Below are 17,973 nucleotides of genomic sequence, written 5' to 3' on the forward strand. Positions count from 1 at the left end.
TCGCCCAAAAACCAACTTGTGACATCCCACCTCGGCGGGTAAACTAGACTGTTTAACCCTTTCCGAAGGTGTACGGGCAGGCGGGGCCTGGCACGGCACGTTCCGGGGACAAGCGGGAAAACAGCCCCGAAAAAAGGACGTTTCGGGCAAACCGCGGGGGCCCCGCGCTCCGGCCGCGCATGCGCAGGTGCGGCCCGCGCTGTCATGCGCCGTGGGCCGCGGCGTGGCGGGGAAATGGCGGCGCCGGAGGGCGGCTGTGCCGCTGTGCCCGCGGCCGGACCCGCTGCGCCCGGACCCGCCGCTCCCGGCGCATGGAGCCGCTCCCTCGACCGAGCCCTGGAAGAAGCGGCGGCCAGCGGAGCCCTCAGTTTGAGCGGCAGGAAGCTCCGGGACTACCCGCGGGCCAGCGCCGCCAACCACGATCTGAGCGACACCACCCAGGCTGGTGAGGGACGGGGCGGCGGGGCCGGGGCTGGGGCGCCTCGGAGCGGGGCTGGGGGTGGCTGTACCGCCGTGGGGCTGAGCGGAACTGTTTGCTGCCTCTCCCCTAAACTGAAGCTGCTTCGCCGCCTGGCCTCGCTCTCCGCCCTCCCTGTCCTCGTCTGGGGCAGATGGAGGAGTCGTGTCAGGGTTCTCCTACCTCTGCCCGTCTGATGAGATCTCTTCTATTTGTTGGATCTTTTTTTCGTTATCATCTCCGCTCTGAAGTGTTTGCCTTATCGGAGGCTGTTTTTAGAAGAGCCGTGAGGTTTTTCTCGGTATTGCCTCGCTGATGCTTTAGCCGCCGTCTTCTCGCTTTGATGCAGGAGATGTGAGTGTGTAAATACACAACCTTCATCCTGTGCTGCTGACAGGGCAAACCCAACTTTCAGAGAAGGCCTGTCAGGTGTGCCTGTGCCAAAGACAACTGTTTCTTACAAGCTCTGTAAGCTCTTATGCTTCTGTTACTGTAATTTCAGACAGCCATAAACAAGAAAGGTACTCTGAACGCAGTCACGTTACTCTTTCTTTCTCCTGTATAATGTGGATTTAAGGATATTAAGGAATATTAAATACTTTACAAGGCATAGTAACCAATAGGGCTGGTTTTATTCTTCTGCCCCTCAAATATATTCATAAAAGTAGACTAAAACTATGTACTTTGCCTATAAGTACCTTGATCACAAGCAAACTATGTTTGTGTAGTGTGTTTAGATGTCACTGTATTGAATAGAGAGATGGGAACTTAGGAAACAATGAGAGTTTCTGCAGGATGTAGAATTTTTCTTAATGCATTATGTAGAGCAAACTGTTTATTTTGATTTTCCAGTTCTATAAGTCAAGTAATTTTAAAAGGTGTCAGTGTGCCATTTCTTTGTAGCTTTGATTGTTTCTGTTGCAGTCATTTCCATTTTTTTAGTGCTTTGTGTTAAGTTGTAGGTTGAAAGCTTAGAAACAAATTTCAAATGTCACCTTTTTTCAAGTTACCAAGTTTATTAATGTGTTGGTTACACTGTCAGTTAAGTAGTTCAAAATGGAGCCTCCTTTCAAATTATCTGACTCTGTCCTGTAACATCCTATTTATGCAAAAATCTGCCACTAATGAAAAACCCACCCCTGAAAACCCTGGCAGACGAAGATAACTGGTTTGCTTGACTTGAGCACATCTGTAAATAGAAAACACTTCTTGCTGGGATATATTTTTTTTTTGTTCTAAGGGTTTTGTACAAGTGCAGTTGCACAATGAGTGTGTGTAATGGCTGATCTGTCAGCCAGTGTAGCACAGACATTTGTGAGGAGTTTGGGCTTTTTGTTTGTAACACTATTCATTTACTGTACTCTTAAACAATTTGTGGGAATTCTTGTTTCCACCAAGGTTCCCATCTATTGTGATGAATATTTGCATTGTAGTTGTTCAAGAAGCATTAAATGCTAATAAGTGGCAGTGCATGCCATACACTTTTGTGCATTTATCATCACAATGAACCTTAGAAAAAAGCTAGAACTGTTAAGTTATAAGAAGCAAAGCTTATTGAGCGTGTGTGGGATGCATTCTGTTTAAACTCTGTTTGAAGGATGCTGTGAATAACTTCATCTTGTGCCTGGTTTTAGTGTGGTCCATTCTGTGACTTTTTTGTTTTGAATAAGGCTGAGCAGTGGAAAAAAAATCCGTGCAAGTGTTTCTGACCCCCAGTTTTCAACTGAGTGCTCAGCTCCAAATTTAATCCACTTCTTTCCCCACATTGGTTTCTTTAAAGTTCTTTTGTATGGGAGTAGCCACAAATAGTATGATATAATGTATATCTGTGTTAGGTGTTACAAGCACTTAAAATAAGCACTTTAAATAACTCCCAAGTGCCTTCCTACATGCTGTGCCACAAAAACTCCAAGCACATGAAGTGGAACATGTCTGTGTTTCATAAACATCATTGGAATTACTCTCAAACTACAAAACTGAAGGTGGAACAATGGATTTGCTCACCTTCCTCCTTCTGTGCTCAAACAGACACCTCTCACCTCTCCAATGTGCGTTGTGTTTTGCTGGTGCAGCTCATTCCCATTCTTGTGGTATTAAAAGTAATTGCGCGTCACTGTAACCACATCGATGCTTGGGAAGGGGGGGATGAATCACATCCCTCGTTAATGTAACTATCCTGCTGGAAAACCACCCTCAAGGCTTAACAGATCTCTGGCCTTCCCTGGGAGCCGCTGGTAACGCAGGTGAGCAGCAAAGCAGGTGGGAACAGGGTGTTAGATTAGATACTAAATCAAGTTTAGCTGGGTGCTCTGTGCAGATTTTGAGTTTGGTGATGGGTGATGTCATCCATAAGGTGCATTTTCAGATGTTAAGTCAATTGAAAGGTAACATTTCTTTGGACTTGAGTTCAGATTTGACTAATATTAATGCTGGTGCGTAGGTACCATCCTTAACCCCCCACTAAACAGACATCAGAGCCAATTTTCTGATAGGTGTAACTTGACTGTGGGAAAATATCTGATAAAACAGATTGTAGAATCATATAATTTCTTAAGTTGGAAGGAGCCCGTAAGAATCCTTGAGTCCCACTCACTGCTCCTGGCAGGACTGCCTAAAATGAAATGAGATTGGGTTTGCACTTTCATTCTTGAAGTTAATACAGTATTTCTTTTAGGCATCAGTGGAAAAATAAGGTTCCTCATTAATCATTTGCCTCATCACTAAACTTTTCACTGGGAAGTGGATTCTTTAGTCACGTCAGAGCCTCTGCTGCTCCTGGGCACTGCCATCCTCCAGATGAAGACCCACGTGTGGGTCTTGTTTCCAAACAAGATCAGTGCTCAAGGTTATTTTCAGACCTGAGCAGGGAACTTCAGCAGGCAGTAAAGTTACAGTTTCCGGCTGGTTTGTACTTTGACTGGAATTACGATCACATAATATAAAATCAGATGCAAGGTGGGACAATCTGTGCCTGAGAGCTTTGGAATGGATTAGTGGGAAGGGAACTTCCTACAGTGTGTGATACAGTTGTCCATGTAAACTTCTCATCCATGTGGGATGGCTCATGGACAAGAAATGCAGTGTAATAATGACTAGTAATGTAGGTGCTGAAACAGTATCTCATCCCTTTGTGTTCCTCCCTTACAACTTAACTGGAATTTTAGGAAGTGACTCAGGCTTACAAAGCTCATTGATGATGAAGAATGAGCAAGCTTCATTATCAAGTCAAGGATGTGCTTTTCTTTTTCTTTCTCACTCATTTAGCCTGCGTTATCTCTACCCATTTTATCTGGGTTGAGTTACAGACCATTTGTTCATTCCTCTCTTGTTCTTGACCACAGAGTAGGAAGAGGAAGGACTGTAAACCACCTGAGTTAAATGTGAAAGGAAGCATGGCTGCATTTTGCCAGTGTTAATGCAGACTCTGATGTCATTATTTGACAGCATTCCCAGTGGCCTAAAGCATACATTGAGCAGAAAAGTTATTTTTAAAACCATCCATGACAGCTGTAATTACCTAAACCACTCACTGTCTTCATTTTTCAAGGAGAATATGGGAATATGTGGGTTTATGCCATAAAAGAAATGGCCATTGTATGGAAATGAACTAGTAGGATAATTACATGCAGCTCACTATGTCTTTTTTTTCTGAAATATATTAATAGTGAAAAAAAAAAGAATAAAATTGTGTGCTATGCCTTTTGGATGGCTTTGCCATTAAGGCATCTCTGTAGTTTTGTTCTTGGCAGCTCTTCATAAAAACGGTAAAATCTGATCATAATGCCAATGTAATTTCTACATGGTAAGTGCTTGCATGGTTCTAGAAGGTTTGCAGTGATTATGTGAGTGTTCTGCAGTAAAGGGTCTCACTGGTATTCTTCTTTCCTGCCAGAAATTCAGTTTATATTGTCTGATGAAATGTAAAACAGCTCAAGAAGTGCAGTGTGGCTCATGCAGCAGTGACCCTGCTTCCCAAGCATGTGTTCTTAAAGCAGAATCCAAACCAGAATAAAATTAAATTACTATTTGGGAAAAAACCTCTTCAGGTTACTGTATCTTGATGTAATTTTATTATGATCTATGAGATAATGTGGAAGGAAATGGGATTGTTGTTCAAGTCTCAGGCTGTTTGTCAGCAGCGTTTACAGTGTTGGTACTTACACATTGTCTAAAGTTTCATTATTAAAAATCAAAGCCTGAATGTAGTTATGGTCATTCAGAGTCTCGTACTTGCATTTGTGTACTTGTCTCTGTGCTTCCTAAAACCCAAAGAGAAATACATTGTCCAGAGGTTCCAGTGGCTGTAAGGGCGGGAAGGAGAGAGGATGGCAACTTTTCCCCAGACTTTAGACAGTAATCCAGCTTGTTCTTCAGTTGCTTTTTTTAGTCTTAGCTCCTACTTGTGTCAATCACTTTTTAATTTGATTATTGCTCCCTCTTGTTTCCCTTCTTATGTTTCTGCTAATGGAAAGTCTTCATTTTGTGTGTTCTGTACGTAAATACTGGCAAATCTTAGTCTGGGCTGATGGAATTGTCTGAGAGTGGTGCTTTGCTAAGCTGGTAAATTGAGGTCAGTTCTCTTGCCTTTTTTTTTTTTTGTTACCCTCAAAACGCCATGAGCAGTGGACTGTCATAATTTATGGTTCATTTTTGCCGGATATGTTGGGGTTTGATGGAGACCTGAGGCCTTGCAGCAAGTTCTTGGCACGCAGGCCGTCCTTTTGCCTAATGTTTTATGGCAACCGGGAGTCTGAGCTTGTAGCCTAATCCTTGTGGCAATAAAAGCAGTACGTGACATTCAGAATGCCTTTGTTATCTTTTAAAACAAACAATAAAGTCCCACAATCAAACTTTTACAACCAGTGAGCTCTTCTAAGTGGTGTTCAATGTGTTGCATGTGTTTGCAGTTACTGCCCTGGTTTCCACTTCCTTGTCTCTGTTATGATCAGATTTATTTTTTTAATACTCTTTTGTCTGCAAACACACTTGTAGTTATATTTTTGGGAGATAACTGTAACTACATAAAAAGTCAGGAGGGGAGGAATTGATAGGTGAATATATTGAGCCCTGCAGTCACATGAAAGGCAAATTAGAATTTAGGGGGAAAGGAAATGTCTGTGTTTCTCTCATGGTGTTTCTAGCCCTGTTCTCCTGTGTCTGTGCTTGGAGGTGGCACATTAATTTTGGTTAAGTCCTCCCTGCAGTCAGTCATAAACACATGGCCTAATGTCATCCAAGTTCTGTGCTGTTGCCAGAAGGGGAAGTTCTGCCTTCATCTCCTGCTGCACAGGCAACACCAGTAACAACCACAGTGCCTTCCAGCACAGCTGTTTCATACTTACCTGGCTGAAAGCTCAGCCAGGAACTGCTTGGGTCAGATCCCTGGACAGCAATCTGCTTTTCCACCTGTGTGTGAGTGCCAGTGAATGGCCAGGCTGGAAGGACTGTATGGGTGATGAGAATGAGAGGGTCTGTTTTGGCAGGTGTGTAAGCCTAGATTGACTTGTATCAGTTGTGAAATCACACCTTAATTCTATTTTTAACCTTTTACCACTGGCCTGCTGTATGTTTGGTAATTATTTTCTGTAAAACAATGAGCTGGCCTTTGAGTCAGTGAGCCCAGAAATTTTTTCTTTTACAATGGGGCTTATAGAGTAGAATTTCATTCAGTGAAACTTTGCTGCAGACAGATTTGGATCTCATGCTTTCATTTGGCAGTGCACGTTATTTTATGTAAGTTATTTTAAACTGATGGTTTAGGTTTAGATTCAGAATGCTGTAGATGTAATTAGTTTATTCAGTAGAGGAACCAGCAGTAAAGAACTAGTTACAACAAACTGCAAATTATGTAGCATGTGTTAAAAATAAAATTACATGGTAGCCAACAAAAAGGCTGTAACTCAATTCAAGGGTTCTTCTCTCTCTAATCAGGCTTGTATCTCATAGTTTCCAATGTTGGCCAAACAGCCTGAGTGAATTGCAGTTGTGTGTTTATCTGAAGCCATGGGCTGTGGGGAGTGCTTTCTTCTTCATCTGCTGTGATTCCCCCTCCAGAGTGGAGGATTGGAAACCCATTCTTGTCAAAAGCATCTTGGTGGTCAGATTTATTAGTGCTTTAAACTTTTGCTTTCGTTCTCTGAATTACAGATACTTGGAGAACATGCACAGGGTAAGACATTGTGGTCTTTCCCTTAGGGGATTGCTGTGTGTAAGTTAGTCCTTCTGTGTATATGCAGGAACAGGGTTTATTTCTCACTTCAAAGTCCCCAAATTGTCCTTTACTTTAGCCTTTCTTACAATTCTACTCTACAAACTGCTGCTTTCAGTGACAAAGCCCACAAATCTCTCTGGAGTGAGCAGAGTCCTTGTTCTCTCCAAGATGAGGTTATGTCCAAACCCCCCCTTGCTGTGCAGCCCCGGTGTTGGGTGTGCACTGGGTGGTTTGTGGTGTGCCCTGTGCAGGGGGCAGCAGGATCAGGGAGCACCTACTCACTTCCACGCTGGGACGTTGTTCAGTGACCCCTGTGAATTCAGTCTCTTTATTCAGCTTATTGTTCAAACTTAGCCTTGGATACAGAGACATGTTATTGTTGCCTTGAGCTCTTGGGTAGTGCTCCAGACTGTTGAAAAGGTTTCAAACACTGTTTTTCGTGTAATCTCTGTGAAGTGAAGCAAGTCATTTTATGTTTGTATTTGAAGCTTGGAATGGTACAAAGTTTAAAAGCATTTGCTGATTTGGGGTACCAAAAACTCAAAATACTTAGTACCTGAGCTTCTAAGCAACCAAACTATTTCAGATTAATTGTTCTCACTATTTTCAAATGCAGCTCTTGATGAATTCAGGTGCCTTAGTGACTCCTCAGGAGTACTGAGAATCAAGCCCAACATCTAGAAAAGTGGAAATATGTGATTAATTACTACCTTTGGAAAGATTAGTTTAGAAGATTTGCTTAGCATTATGAAGGAAATATGTGGTACTGACAACATGTGATCTGTTTTTCCAAAGCAGCATTCACCACCTTTCAGGTTAACCATCCCTTTTTCTTTCTGTAATTCCTTGGGTTTTTTCCTCTCACAATTTTTCAACAACACTCTCTTTCACAAGACTGTTACTGTGATCAGGCCTAATTCTTAATTTCATCTTGGCTGAAAAAATCTACTTGAATAGCATCTTGCCGAAAATTGAAAGGTGGTATGTGGTTGGTAATTAAAGACATATGAAGAGTAGATATGCACAGGAAATGAGCAATTAAAGTTATGTGGGCATTTCTGATGACAGACTATGCTGCCCATGTGCCTGGTTCAGCAGTGTTAGGTAAGATTTTAATTGAGTTTTCTCTCTACAGAATATCGATGTGTTTTCCAGGTTACTTTCCTGATGCTGAATTCTAAGTTCAGGCTGAGTTTCAGTCAGAGATGCAGTCTGAACTTTCTGGATTTGGTTGAGTGGAATCATGTTGCCGTCCGTGTGACTCACCAGGACAGTCCAAACCTCTACGTCCACCAGTTTCTCTTACGTGAGCCAACAAGGTGACAGGAGGTTGTCATTCCCTGAAACCTGTTTGTGAGGTGGGATGCTGCACCTCTGAGTTGTGCAGATATTGGAGGGCAGAGGAGTGGTGGTTTGAGCAGGTTTCAGGTTCTGTATTTGGGTATTATGGGGCGATTGTGCTCCACCAAATTGGGGTTCCTCCCGGTGTTCATGCCACATGTCCTGTTCCCAACAATATGTTGTTATCTCAGTTCTGTGTCTTCTGCCCTGAATTTATTTTTTTCATCCCCTTCATCCCAGTTTCCACGTCTTAACCTTTTCTCTTTTCATTCAGTCTTGCCCTGTCTCAGATCTCTCACTGCCAATTCCATTCTTCTCATCCAAGTTGTTCAGATGATTAAAGAGGAATAACTAGTATTTTAACATTTGGTGAAAAATTCCTTTTAAATCTGAGGCGAACATTAATTTTAGGCTGCTGATGAGACAAGTAGTAATTTAAACCTGCTTAATTCATTCTTACCATTATATATTACCCCTTAGTTCAGCTGTAGGCCTGGGCTTTTACTGATCTTTGAGCTGGTGTCATTCAGTCTGTTCTCTGGGCGTAAGAGAGTCCCTGAGCACAATAGTAGCAGAACAATTGGGAGCTTGTCATTACATTGGCTCGAAGCTCAGCTGTCGAATAAGTGGTTTTGTAGAGGGCCACAACTGAATGTAGTTAAGAGCCATAAAATATCTGCTATTTCCTTCCATTCTGCTGGCTTGCAAAGGAGAGGGGAGATTTGTGCTTATCAAGGTAAAAATTCTCTTTGGAACCACATCTATGGCAAAACAGCAGGTTGATCCTTTGAGCTGTAAACTTGTTGCAATTATAAAAGTATTATATGTTACATGACTGTTCTGCTCTATGCAAATCCTATCCCCATCATTAAGGGATGGTAGTCTGTGTGTGTGTCTGTCTGTCTGTCTCTGTGCGTGTGTGTCTGTGTGTGTGACTGTGTGTGTCTCTGTGTCTGTCTCTGTGTCTGTCTCTGTGTGCGTGTGTGCCTGTCTGTGTCTGTCTGTCTGACTGTCTGTGTGTATCTGTGTCTGTGTTGATGTGTCCGTGTGTGTGTCTATGTGTCTGTGTGTGTGTGTGTGCCTGTCTGTGTCTGACTGTCTGTGTGTGTATGTCTATGTGTCTGTGTGTGTGTCCGTGTGTGTGTCTATGTGTCTGTGTGTGTGTGTGTCTGTCTGTGTGTGTCTGTGTGTCAGAAGACTGTTAACAATTACCATTAAAAGTCACAGTGTGGGATATCCAGGAGCTTCCCTGTTGGTACTTTCAATGGTGTTTAGCTCAGAACTGGCTTTTCATTCTGAGTGAGAAGGAAATCTCCCACTCACACACACTCCTCATGCACAGTTTGGCTGTGAATTCTGTAACTGAGTAACACAGCTGTGACACTGAGCATCTGCCATCTCTGCTCTCACAGATTCGGTAAAATGAAAAGTGCATCTGTTAAGTTCTTTCTGTCAATGTCACTGCAGTGTCGTTTCCATTCACAGCAGCTGAAGTGTCCTGTAGTGCTTAAGAAATAAGTCTGTGGAAGTTCCAATTCAATTGTCATTTTGAAATTAGACCACTTAAACAGCTTTTCAGATTTAAATAAAATGAAAATATTATTTGGTTTACATTCTTTTTACTTAAAACACACTTTTACCCTTTGGATAGGTAAAACAAAAGGCAAAACCAGATTTTCATCAACAACACAGTTTTTGCCACAGTGCTGCCAGATTTGCAGTGCATAAATGGAAAATATACTTTCAATCACCACTGTTACTATTTCTGTCTAATTAGATTTTCAGACAGAAATGTGATTTGTTTTGTTTTGTTATATTTTTTAAAACTGACTGAATCCTTACCGTATGATGCAGTTCTTTTCAGTTCTTGACCACACTGAGTATGTGATAAATGGAAATGCAAGGAATTTTAGAAGCACACATTGCAAGCTGTTTGAGTGGATTCTGGGATAACTTGAATGGGGTGGCGTCTCCTCTGTTTTTGGGAAACAAACAAACAAACAGACCTGAGTAGGATCCTGAGAATTTCTGTTCTCCAGAACAGGCTGGCCTGGCTGCCACTTTGCTCTTGGAGAAGCAGCTCATATTTGTGTTTTCCTCAGCTGGAGATATTCCAGTCTGCTGAACACTGGTGTCTATTTTTCAATCGTATTAGAAGAAAGTGTGTTCACACTTACATTATGATTTTTAGATTTGCCTGTTCTATTTCCATTCTCTGTTTTGGACCACAAAGAATTCCTCCTGTCACTGCATTTCCCACCTCTTTGCTCTTGATTCTCTGCTCAGTGTTGGTCCATCTGCGTCCTCACTGTGTGCAGGGTGATACATCCTTATGTCAGTGGCATTTATAAGTGAACTTGTTTAGTGTATTGTTTTACTTCTCAGGCAAAATTACATCATTTTAAAGCCAGAAAACACAGTTTGTGCCCCACAAAGAGAAGAGGAAAAAAGAAATTACAGGCCATCCATCTTATATGGGGGACTTTTAATTTTTTCAAGTTGTATATTGAGCATAGGCTAAATTTGTTGAAAGAGATTTATTCATATGCCTTTGTATCTATTTCCATGCCAGGTGATTTGAGGCTGTGTGACTACATTATGTAATCTCATAGAATTGCATGTTGTCAGTACAGAAGGGAGGGAGGATGGTAACAGCTGTAAAGACACATCCCCTTTGATGAGCAAAAACAGTTTGTGGTGTTCCAGAGATCTTTACTCATAAAACATTGTCAGCCTTCCTCTCATAGGTAACATCTTCTGTGATCAGGAAGAAGATTAATGAACAAAAATTTAACATGTGTGTGTGTTAATTGTATATGAAACTTTAATTCTCCTTCACACCTGTAGCATCAGCAAAACTTCCCTGTAACAATTTCACTGCAGCCGTTCAAGAGCTTTGGTTGTGTTGCTTTTCATGTGACAACTTTTCCATGTAGTTCTTGTGACAGAAGAGTCATTTTTGCTGTATTGTTGGGGTTTTTTTCAGGGGATGTCAAACTCAAGTGGCAAATTTTCATTTCCAAATTTTTAGTCAGTTTATGGCACCTTGTTTTATGATCCTGCCACCCTTGCTGTCTTACTGTGCATCAATGAAATGCAGTGCTCTCTTTATTTTATTTGGTATTTCTTGTCACAGTTGCAGCAGTTGTTTCTTCTTTAGATGTAGGTGCTGTTTAATAGAGATGGGAGAGTTTTATTCGTAAAGAATGTTACATTTTATCAGGTGAAATATAAACTGTTTTTATTTTCAAATGTGTTTTATAGTGAGACTTTTCAGAAGTTTCTCATTCTTACTTTATAGTAGCCTGGGAGTTTTATTTTAATTCTGTTAGAAGTAGAGATTCATTTCTGTGCTTCTGGTGATCTTGGGATGGATTTCCTTCATCATATTGTCCTTACAGTAATGAGATCAGTATTGCTTTCAGGGCAAGAGGAATATTCGGTACTGCCATTGTTGTTAATGCTTTATCATAATTTTTCTTTTTGCATAACTTCAAATACCCTACTTGACTCACATTTTCCTACTCTTAGTGCTTTCTTTTTGCTGATCACTTCCATATTTGTACTGGAGCTTAATTCGTCTTTTAATGCTGTGCCATTTTTATAACAACTTTCAAAAGTTGCATAGCAGGGCCCATTATTTTCAAAGTATAACCAGCCCTTCCATTTGCTCTGTGATTCGTTGGCTTATTTGCTATTCAGTGAATATCAAATCTGTAATTTCAGGACCTTTAAGTTTTCCAGTACTTGAGCTGCACCCAGACCTTTTTCTCTTATCTCCCCATGCCTTATGCAGACTCCTGAAAGTTGGTAAAGTTGAATTCATAGAATCACAGAATTGATTGGGTTGGAAAAGACCTCCGAGATCATCAAGTCCAACCCTTGGTCCAACTCCAGTCCCTTTACCAGATCATGGCACTCAGTGCCACATCTCAGTTTAAAAACCTCCAGGGATGGGGAATCCACCCCCTCTCTGGGCAGCTCATTCCAATGCCTGATTACTCTCTCTGGAAAGATTTTTTTTCTGATCTCCAACTTAAATTTCCCCTGGCAGAACTTGAGCCCGTGCCCCCTTGTCCTATTGCTGAGTGCCTGGGAGAAGAGACCAACCCCCACCAATTATTTCCATTAAGTGTATCAATTAAAATCCATGGAGTGATTGTTGCAGTGGGACTATTTGCTGTTTGGGATTGGGTTTCTTTGGGATTTTTTTGCAATGTTCTAACTACTAGTTTACCTCCTCTTCACCCAAATTGAAGGCTGTTGTCCCTCTGTGTACTCCAGCCAGTTATTCCAGTGAGGTTTTGGAAAAGATAAATGGATTGAATAGATATCAAACATGTGCCTTTAACAATACTGTAATTTATAATAGGAAAAAATAATAGTTGGATCTAGAGGTTTGCACATGGACCTACAATCTGGCAATAGTTTTACCTCCATTTTCAAAGCTTTTTTATGTCTTCTACTTTAAAATGTTTGGGGTTTTTTTTTTAAATTGGATTTTTTAGTTGGGTAATTCCTTTTGTACCTGAAGGAACTTTTTTCTGGGGGGCTGAGCAGGATGAGTTCATCTACTTCCCTCACCACTAACTTTGTGAAGCAGTCTTGGAAAATGAAACCCTGCTCTGCTGGAACACAGTCAAGTATTTCCTGAGCAGGGGCAGTGTCGTGTTGCCGAGGAGCCGAACGCTCTCAGACATCTCGAGTGTCGTGCTTGTATCTGTGTTAGTGGGGTGGGTGAGGCCGTTTCTCTGTAACTTGGAGATTTTTCCAGTTGAAATTCCTACATGCTTGCAAATGGACACTTTTTAAATTATGGTTTTATATACATGTAGAGCTCTAAAAATACCAGCAGTTGAAATAGTCATTATGAAATGGAATCATGGAGATCTGTGGAAGTGGAATCCTCATTGTTGTTGTGCCATGTGGGCAGTTCCCACACAGCTTTTTTCTTCTGTGGCTCAGTACTTGTCAAGAATTCTCCTGGCAAGGGAAAAGCTTTCATTCTCCTCAGTTTGTACTGGGGCAGTACAGACAGGAGCTGTCACATGCAGAAAAATGATGATTCTCTGAAGGAGCTGGAGGGATAGAGCCAACCAGCCAAAAACTTCCGAAGTGACTACTGCGTTTATAACTCCCTGAAGGGAAGTTCTGGCCAGCTGGGGGTTGGTCTCTTCTCCCAGGCACTCAGCAATAGGACAAGGGGGCACGATGGGCTCAAGCTCTGCTAGGGGAAATTTAAGTTGGAGATCAGAAAAAAATTCTTTCCAGAGAGAGTAATCAGGCATTGGAATGGCCTGCCCAGAGAGGGGGTGGATTCCCCATCCCTGGAGGATTTTAAACTGAGATTGGACGTGGCACTGAGTGCCATGATCTGGTAAAGGGACTGGAGTTGGACCAAGGGTTGGACTTGATGACCTCGGAGGTCTTTTCCAACCCAATCAATTCTATGATTAATTTTCCTCAAGGCCTCTAAAGAGCAATGTTTAGTGTTAAAGCTCAGCTTAAGCATTTTCCTCAACAGAAATTGTTTTCATTTGTGGTCAGGTCAGTTTGGATTTTGTCTTATGTGTTTGCTTCCAGCCTTCTTATTTTTATTTTTTTTTGTGAAAAGATGTGTATACCATTCATCTCAAATACTAATTTGAGAATATAACAATCATTTTGATAGCCTTGTTACTGGTTTTTAGCAAGCTTAGCTTTTAAAAGAGTGAAGATGTATGAAATGGTGACTGCCAGTTCTGTAGCCCTTGATCCCTGGTAATGTCTGCATGGTGTGTTTTTGACTGAAGGTGACTTTTATGGTTTCCAGATACAAATTTTATTTTGTATTTTAAACATATGTTTTGGCAATTGCTGTCATTTATCTCCTCGTTTGGCTGTTCTCTGTGTTTGATATGGGATATTTTCTATACATACACTGTTGTTTTATTTCGTGTCACTAAAATGGCTTGTACTGCCCAGATGACTTGGTAAGACTCCAGCTCTTTTTCTGGAATTCTGGCAGTAATTGTCCTATTGGAATTGAAATGCTGCTTGTGTAAAGTGTAACAGGCTTTTTTTGTTAGGGGTGATGTCAGCATGAGAGATGGCCTCAAGGAGCCATTAAAAGAACACAGGACTTTTGACTGTTGGACTTCATTGACTTTTCTCCTCCGTAAAATGCAGTTTTGGGGAAGACAGATCAGTGTCTGCACTGATATGAGACATATTTGGTGACTGTGCTGTGCAGTCTGTCGAAGCTGTATCTGAGTGCCATAAATACTGAGCCACTCTTAATAGAGTGTCAGAGAAATGCAGTAATAACAGGCATAAAATTTTATAGAAATGCTTGCCTTTCTGTGGGTGTAATTGGCCTTTTTATGTGAAATTACTCACTTTGCTTTCTAGGACTTTTGAATTTTCAGTTCTGATTTGTGTGTGTTTGTTTCTAACTCTGCACCTGAGACATTCTGAAATGTACTCACAGGTAACATTTATTTTTTTTTAAATTGTCTGCCCATGTATTGCAGACTTTAATATTCTATTTAAACTGTTGGAGGGGAAGGGGTAAGGTAATGCATTTCAAACTGATTGGTGAAATAGAGAGGGAGAACATGCAAAACTAATGTGATAATAGGCAAATAGCAGCTGTTGTACTAGCTGAGATATTTACATGTGAAAATAACTTGTCCATAGAGAATTTTATGTCCAATATTAACATTAAGTGAAGATGTTGCTAACTTTTAGTAAAATAAATAGATGAATGGGGGAAATATGAGGTCTTTGTTGGTTCTATTTTATGTTTCCAGCCCTCCTGACTGACATACTCCTCCTGCCTTTATTCCATGCCAGGTCTCCATCTCCACGTTACAGTTTAGTCTCAGAGCCATTGGAATTACTGAATATAGGAGACATTTCACTGATGGAGATGAAAGACAGAGCAGAGCATTCAGCAAAGTGGCAGTACCATACAATCCTCCTCACTCATGGTCTCTTCAGATGTAACTGGTAACAGAACAGGTTGTTGAGGGTGGCCTGACAACATGGTCACACTTGCCCTCCTTCCTGCTCTTGTACCACATTTTGTAGCCCCCTCAGTTGTCCTGACACCTCTGACTGTAGTCAGTGTGTTTGGGGTGCCTGAGCTGGTTGTGGGAGTACCCACTTGGGCACCATAAATGTGTTCAGAAGCCTCTGTGCTGCCTTGCAGGGGTTTGCCAGCCTGGCCAGTCCTGCCTGGGAGGTACCTGATGCTCATCAGTTTGGATTGTCATGGCCTGTGATGGTTCACCCTCTGCATTCGGTTTTATATTAACCTGTGGTGTTCCTTATTGCTTTATCCTCATCATCTGACCCTTCTTTCTCCTTCCTTTTATGAATAACTAAAATTGACTATGGAATTTAAACTACAGACTGTGGTATCTAGCATAGTATCTGAGAGTCTTGTAATGAAATGGAAGAATTAATACCATGTTTTTGTTTTCTTGTCTTTTTTGTGCAGTTTCTTGGCAAGAGTCTTTTATATTTTACAAAGCTGCTTCTGTGCAGTGTCTTATGTACATACTGCATGCTCCATGTTTTCTATGGAAAAGTGGGGGAAATGGAGTTGAAGGAGATGATAATGTGTGTGAAGACATTGAAGTCCTCTGAGCGCTCATTGACCAGTCTCTGGACTATGAGAAACATGTGCTTACTTTTAACTTGCAGAAATAAGGAAATTAAAAGCTGCCCAGTAGAACACGCAGCTTTCCCTTCCCTGGTGGGAGCAGAGTCCCCATTACAGCACCAGCTCAGCCCCTGCTCTGGGGGTGCCTGCTGGCATTGCATCCTGTACTGAACCTATTTTTGAATACAACGTACCATGATGTGAGGACAAGCATAATGACTTTAGTGAGCTGTTTAATTTAAAACAAGATAAAAATTATGTATTAAGTGACTTGACGTTCAAATTCAACATTCCAGCTGCAAAAGTGTCTTGAACTGAGCTCTAAAGAAGCTTGAGCAGAGCTCCAGGAGTTGCTGTCCCAGCAGTTGGAGAAGTTGCAGCCCTTTGCCACGTTCGTTCCTGTGTCGGTGCAGCAGCTCATCCCTCTGCACTGCAAACCAGACCACAAAGAACAAGGAGCTGTCAGTCATGAGCTGACAGGCACCTTCATTCTGCCCCTGTGAACTTGAGGAGTTACACTCAAATCTTGAGTTGTCAGTTGTCTTGAAGTATTCACAGGAAAGTGAAGAGATGTAAAAGAAAATGGGGAATTGTTTCTGGGTTGGGAAAGAGTTAATGGGGGGGATAATGTTGATGTTTTCACTGGGAATATTCCATATATTCATTCTCCATGATCCTGAGCCTGAAAACTGAGAAAAGCAGATGTCTTGGATGAAAAGAGATGATGAAGAAATAAAGAAGAGGTAAATTTAATTTACTGTGTGCTGAGGTTGAGGGCCTGAATCAAAACAGCAAATCTGAACCCTGTAATGATTCTAAGTGATGCTGTTGCAGTGAGACATTTACAAAATGACCTTAATATCCTTTTTTTTTAGCCAAGATAGTTGCTTAGTGCTAGAAGGAAAATTGAGTGCTTAAGTAATGAAGACTTTGATCTTACTTGATTCCAAGTAATGCCTGCTTAGAAAATCCTGATGAAAGATTTTCTTTCAAAAGTTTTCTTCTCCTCTGTCTTTTACTCAGCCTCTTTGTAAAGGCCAAACTTTAACTTGTTTGTCAATGTGCAGATAACAGCGAGTTTAAGGAATCTGCTGCCAGAGGAAGTCACTGCCCTCATATATCCACTAGAGACAGTTCATGTGAGTCCTCCCCGAGTTGGCTTCAGGCAAAATTTGCAAGAGTAGTTTGAACAACTTCTGAAATCATAAGAGCTAATGTGACGGTTTTTCTGCCTGATGAGAACTGGGAAATGCTCACACAAGCATTGCAGAATCAGTAGCTTACAGCAAAGTGCTGGTAAGGAAGATCCAATAGAGGGGATAATTTTAGACCAGTGAGGTTGGATCCCAGGGAGTGGGATCTCCAAGGCTTTCACGTAACATTTTAAGCTTTGTTACATTAGAATAAAAGTTGGACATGAATATTTCATGCTATGATTTCACTTTTTGGTTTTATTTATTAGTTTTAAATCACCAAAGGAGTAGGTTTGGGTTAAACCAAAATAGCTTTCTCTAAAGCAGTTTTATCCATGAAGGGGGGTGTGCTGCATTACCAGCTTTGTAGGTGTAGTGCAAAGGCTGCATATTTTTCTTGGAGGTCAGTACTGTGTGTATTTATGTTTTGCACCAAAACCCCTGGGGACCTGCAGTGCAGCTGCCACTGAGGAGCTTCCCCAGTTTAACCCAGCTTTGTGAGCTAAAGACTCTGCGTTGTTTCCGCAGTGTTAGATCTTTTGCAACATTTCTTCTCCAAATTTCACTTAGTTCAGTGTGTTTGGCTTTAAGTTTTAGGGCTGTTTGAAGGAGAATCGTGAATGTGCTGTTGGCTGAGTACCAAGTTCAGTGAGGAAAAGGGAATGAAATTGCTAGAAGAGGGCAGAGCGTAAGTAAAAATTTCATTAACCACAAGCCCTGTGTGAAGGGGTTCAAATTAATTCCTGTTTTCAAACAAAGTTCTGCTTTGCATCCTCTGCTGGAGCAGTACATGAGCTGCAGTTTGTGTTGTCTGTAATCCCTCCCCTGGTTCACTGACCAGTCATAAGGCCCAGCTGCCAGGTCATGTGACTTCCTTCTGCCTCCCCTTTAAAGCTTCTGAATTCCTCTCCCTGCTTATCTGAAAAGTGGTTTTTTCTCATTCCTGAAGTGTTTGCTTCACTCCACTGTGTTCCATCCTTAAAATACCATGCTGTGCACACAAGGACATACCACACACTCAGCAATAGGGCAAGGGGGCACGATGGGCTCAAGCTCTGCCAGGGGAGATTTAAGTTGGAGATCAGAAAAAAATTCTTTCCAGAGATAGTAATCAGGCATTGGA

General features: G+C 41.5%; 1 protein-coding gene across 7 annotated transcripts in view; it reads left to right on the plus strand.

Annotated features, from left to right (window-relative positions):
• The first annotated feature begins 220 nt into the window (after positions 1-220).
• The window catches only part of LRCH3 (leucine rich repeats and calponin homology domain containing 3), a 63,308-nt gene continuing 45,555 nt past the window's right edge, over positions 221-17,973 (plus strand). For all 7 annotated transcript variants that reach the window (XM_071566080.1, XM_071566084.1, XM_071566078.1 and 4 more), the window contains exon 1: positions 221-445. In XM_071566080.1, the coding sequence (XP_071422181.1) occupies positions 235-445 (211 nt within the window). In that variant the 5' untranslated portion in view covers positions 221-234. The remainder of the gene's footprint in view (positions 446-17,973) is intronic.

The sequence above is a fragment of the Pithys albifrons genome, chromosome 11 (genome assembly GCF_047495875.1).
Source record: "Pithys albifrons albifrons isolate INPA30051 chromosome 11, PitAlb_v1, whole genome shotgun sequence".
Classification (NCBI taxonomy): Eukaryota; Metazoa; Chordata; class Aves; order Passeriformes; family Thamnophilidae; genus Pithys; species Pithys albifrons.